The following is a 4,463-nucleotide window of genomic DNA, read 5'->3' on the forward strand; positions in this document are numbered from 1 at the left end:
GAAGGCGGACACACGGATTTTCAAACTCCTGCGTAGTATTTTAAAAGGACCTCCTTCACTGAACTGTGATGCACTACGGCACATCCCACTGCAGTGAGCAACTGCGCTTGTTAGTCAGCGTTAATAACCTGCCACAAAGTAAGATGTTGCGCATGGAATTACTGAGGAAAAAGCGCACAAAATAACTGGCAACTTGACGCTTGCATAAAATGCAAAACAAGAAATATTCAAAACACAGCTGAACAGGTTAAATGAATTTTTCGCCGCGCTGAAAATCATACAACAGGAAGAACTTTATAAAACTCGGATTACGTGAAAATGGAGTTGGAGGAATGCAAAATATCCGTGTGGGTCTGCAGAGAGGAGAAGCTTGTTTCTGGGCTGTCAAGGCGCACTACATGTGCTGATGTTGTCAAAGTGTTGCTGGAGGATCAGAACTTAAAGCAAGGCGTTTCTGCAGCTATGCTCTCCGGATCCCCCCAGTCTTATTGTATCGTAGAGAAATGGAGAGGATTTGAGAGGATTTTGCCGAACAAAACAAAAATCCTTCGTCTATGGAGCGCATGGGGAGATGAACAAGAAAACGTGAGATTTGTCCTGGTGAAAAATGAAGCATCTTTACCCAACAACGGACCCCGCAGCGCAGAGGCACGGGTCGTACTTAGCAAGGAGAGCCCGTGCATGTACAAGGGTACCGCGAGGGCAACGATGGCTTTCTCGCAGGAAAAACAGCGGCGTATTGTCAGGAAGGCATTCAGAAAGTTGGATAAAATCAATAAAAAGAGAGAGGAAGCCTTAACAAAGGACACGTCGTCTGTTGAAAAAATGGAAACCTTAGTACACCTGGTCATATCGCAAGATCATACCATTCGCCAGCAGATACAGAGGATTAAAGAACTGGACAGGGAAATTGACAGGTACGAAGCTAAAGTCCACTTTGACAGGATGAAAAGGCACGGGATCAATTATGTGCAGGACACATACTTGGTCGAGGGGAACCCGGAGGCCGATTCAAAGTCAGACAGTGACAAACCGCACACCGCAGAGACACTTGCTCGGTTCGAGGAATACGCTAGCAGATGCGAAGAAGTTATTAAACTGCAGGAGGAACTGGCGGAGCATCAGGCCCTCATGGACAGTATTACGGTGGAGATCCAGGAGGAACTTAATCAAAGATGGATGAAACGACGGCAAGAAGAACTCTCAAATGCAGATAAGGAGAGCAACGCCGAGGAGACAGTTATCAGGGTAACGACAGCTCCTCTGGTGACAGAGACAGACACAGCCACTACAGAGCTTGACATCTCATCGGAGAACGAGTTGCTGTTAGAGGAGGAGAGAATCAAAACGCAGCTGGACACAAGTTTATATATTGGACTTCGTTTGAACACGGATTTAGAGGCTATTAGAGTTGATTTGGACATGAGCCAGGAGTTGTGGGATGTGAAAGAGAAAGAGCTAAGGAATTTGCTGGAAAAAGTGGACTCGTTAGACATCGAGGAAGAAATCAAGCCGTCAGCGGACGACAAAGAAAGCAGTTCCGTGGAAACTGAGAGGGAAATGTTACCTTCATTAGAGACAAATAGTGGGTGGGTAGAACAGGCCAGGGGACTTTCAAAGAAATGCAACACTAACGACGAGGATTCGGATACCGGTCTCAGTTCGATGCATAGCCAGGACTCGGATAATGCAGCTGTCTGCGAGTCACTGGTATAACCCGTTTAAAACTTTTACCCAGTACACTCAGGGATTAGTGTATTTCACAGCACTAAAACAAGTTGCTGTCTCTCTGTTAAAAAGCGAGCATGCGTAAAAAATAACAAGATGGTGTCAAAAAGTGTAGCCTGCCCATAAAGTGGAACCATGCGAAACTGTTTGTCACTAAATTACACACCAGGAGAATCTCACTGAGTTGTTTGGTAACTAATTATTCAAGCACGAGTTAGTACTCCGTCCATACCATCAGGTATAAAGTATTCACAAGCTGTTATAGAAAACTTAACTCTGATGTACTATTGTGTTAAATGTACAGTACTATACATGTGTCCCAAATGTTATTTATGACAAATGTGTAGAAATAAGGGACAATAACGACTGCATTATAATTGCAGAGAATAAAAACGTTTTAGTGGGATGGCTTGTAAATAACAAGGTTATTTTGGAAATAAAGGAGATTCGAACATACACGAATTGCTGGTTTGAGTACACGCACGTGCAGGTTAAATAATTCACACATGGTCGATCCATTACTAAATGAACAACGCAGCTTGGTTTAAATATACCCTGCCTGAAGTTTAGAAGTCTCGACAGCTCTCGCTCATATAGCACACGCTACAAAGGACAATAAGGTAATGTGCAAACTAAATAATTTAAGTTAACCGCGCATAGTTGTCATAGTTTTACCGATTGGCTACACGCAGAGGAAATCAGTTTTTACATTAAAGTTCTGTTTTTTCTAGTAAGAGGGACATGTTTCTTCTTTGATATACGTGGCGTGCACCAAAATGTTACGCACGTTTGAGTTTGCTTAATTTGAGTCATGCCTCCTGATCACCGATGCGTAAACTGTTACATTGTTCTTGATTGCTCGTATGTTCCCAGCCAGCTATCATGAAGATTCGGTCAGGTCAAACACAACATTACATACCAACAGGTATTCTAGAAAGCTAAATTGTGTTGGCTAAAATGTTAGATATAAGTATGCCAACCTTCTTGAAACATGTTTAAGCCCGTGATGAAGTGTGTGGTAAAATTCTTAAAATAGGTGCATTAAAATAATAAAAGTAAAAATACAAAAAGTATCATGAAGTGCCAGATTAGAGCAACTCATCATCAAATCTCATGTCTTTAAGATCAACTATTAATGCTCATAAAGATCATACTGCAGTGATGTTTATTCTTACATCTGAATTCAGTATTGAACAGGAACTTTGCAGTAAACTTGTTGATCAGTTTAGGGTGTTGTAAAGTCGGGAACATTTTGTCTGCATCTAAATGATGCTGGTATTGTTTTTGTGAAGTAAATAAAGGCATGATGGTGGAGCATGTGCATTTACCACAATCACCATAATTATATATCATGCCGGATGTTCCTACTACTATCATGCTGCATGGCTCAGTGGTAGCATTATGTTTAATGCCATGCAGATCACCACTTTGCCTCAGGTTTATACATGCAAACCAAAGGTTTGGCATAATTAATCTGGGCAAATTAGGTTGCAGTGCATCACCTCATCTATAAAACCTCACTTGTCATCAAAGAAACGTATGTGCTACCGACATTAGTCAGACCTGAGAATTCATGGGATAGTAAAAATAATCATACCTCTTTCTCTCTGCTTAAAACTGCAGGAAAATCTATTTGAACTTGGATTCCATGGGGCTCACTAAAGATGCTGAGGCCTGAATCAAGTGCAGAAGACAGCCACACAGTGCGATCCAACACATACATTACCCAGCAGTGCAGTTAATGCAGGAGTTGCCTAATTCAGAAACTCTCAATCATCTGTGAATGATCTGCAATGAAACATGTTATGTTCTGGGTGATGACACAGAGAAATTACCCCTGATGGGGGTGGGGGCGTCAGATTAGGCGGTGGCATGCTTGGTCACGGTGTGATGTTGGACAAAGCTGATGAGGCGAGAAGAGAGCAGTAAGCAGCTGCTGGGACCACTCTGTGGAGCGCAGAGGCATTTACGTAAGAGTTCAGTATGGGCCAGCTGCACGTGACTGAGAGTGAGGAAGCATCAGGCGAGCAAACGCCACAAGACTCTCAGGGGTGGCAACGAGCTCCTGGAGATCTGTGGCTGAGAACTAATTTGTAAGTGTGATACTTATTAAAAACAGGACAGACAGGAATACACATTAAGCTTTTACATCCATGTGCAGCATCAGCACCAGCGTTCCACCCGACCCCACATCCATCTAAACTGAGCTGCACACTGAATCCATCCCCATCCCACAAAAGAACTAAACCCACTGGCCTGGGGACTCATACTGAGTTGAACTGACCTTTCAAGGATAGCTCAGGGCAGCCATACAAGTCAACAGTTAGACACAGCCAGACTGATTGCATTCACAATGGCCAGTGAAACCCATTTCAACGATTCTAAGTTGCATAATATTTGCGCAATGTTTTGCTTTGTGGTATCTCTTTCACAGTTGTAGACGGCAGACTATGCACAGCGACCACAGAGTGCTTGTAAACAGCTGTACTGTGTGCAGCTTTTAGGACTGAGATGTGAGTCGTGATGTGGATTTACGTCTTTCATTTCAACAATCTCTTAATCCATTGGCAAAACCCCAACTGTACACAGTGTAAAAGTATGTTATATATTCATTTTCCACCACGATAATGCAGGGAGAGAAAAAAACAGGGATTTTACAGTCACATTGCTTTTGGGTTCAGTTTGCTCAATAAGTGTACAATACTGTATGAATAAAGAAAGAGAGAGGGAGGGGA

The 4,463-nt window shown here is 42.8% G+C and overlaps 1 protein-coding gene across 2 annotated transcripts; it reads left to right on the forward strand.

Annotated features, from left to right (window-relative positions):
• LOC118782052 (ras association domain-containing protein 10-like) lies at positions 1–3,455 on the forward strand. Of its 2 annotated transcripts, XM_036535289.1 has the most exons (2): positions 1–1,710; positions 3,352–3,455. In XM_036535289.1, exons 1-2 carry the CDS (start codon positions 319–321, stop codon positions 3,388–3,390), a joined length of 1,431 nt encoding a protein of 476 aa, XP_036391182.1. In that variant the 5' UTR covers positions 1–318; the 3' UTR covers positions 3,391–3,455. The 2 variants fall into 2 exon arrangements, with proteins under 2 accessions (XP_036391182.1, XP_036391183.1); XM_036535290.1 differs by lacking the exon at positions 3,352–3,455 and having other exon boundaries at positions 1–1,894.
• The last annotated feature ends 1,008 nt before the right edge of the window (positions 3,456–4,463 follow it).

The sequence above is a fragment of the Megalops cyprinoides genome, chromosome 8 (assembly GCF_013368585.1).
Source record: "Megalops cyprinoides isolate fMegCyp1 chromosome 8, fMegCyp1.pri, whole genome shotgun sequence".
Lineage (NCBI taxonomy): Eukaryota > Metazoa > Chordata > Actinopteri > Elopiformes > Megalopidae > Megalops > Megalops cyprinoides.

Excerpts from the sequence above, each read along its gene's own strand:
- LOC118782052 (XM_036535289.1), top strand. The coding sequence starts at position 319 with ATGGAGTTGGAGGAATGCAAAATATCCGTGTGGGTCTGCAGAGAGGAG. Across the intron at positions 1,711-3,351 it reads CAGCTGTCTGCGAGTCACTG|GAAAATCTATTTGAACTTGG; the intron begins GTATAACCCGTT and ends TTAAAACTGCAG.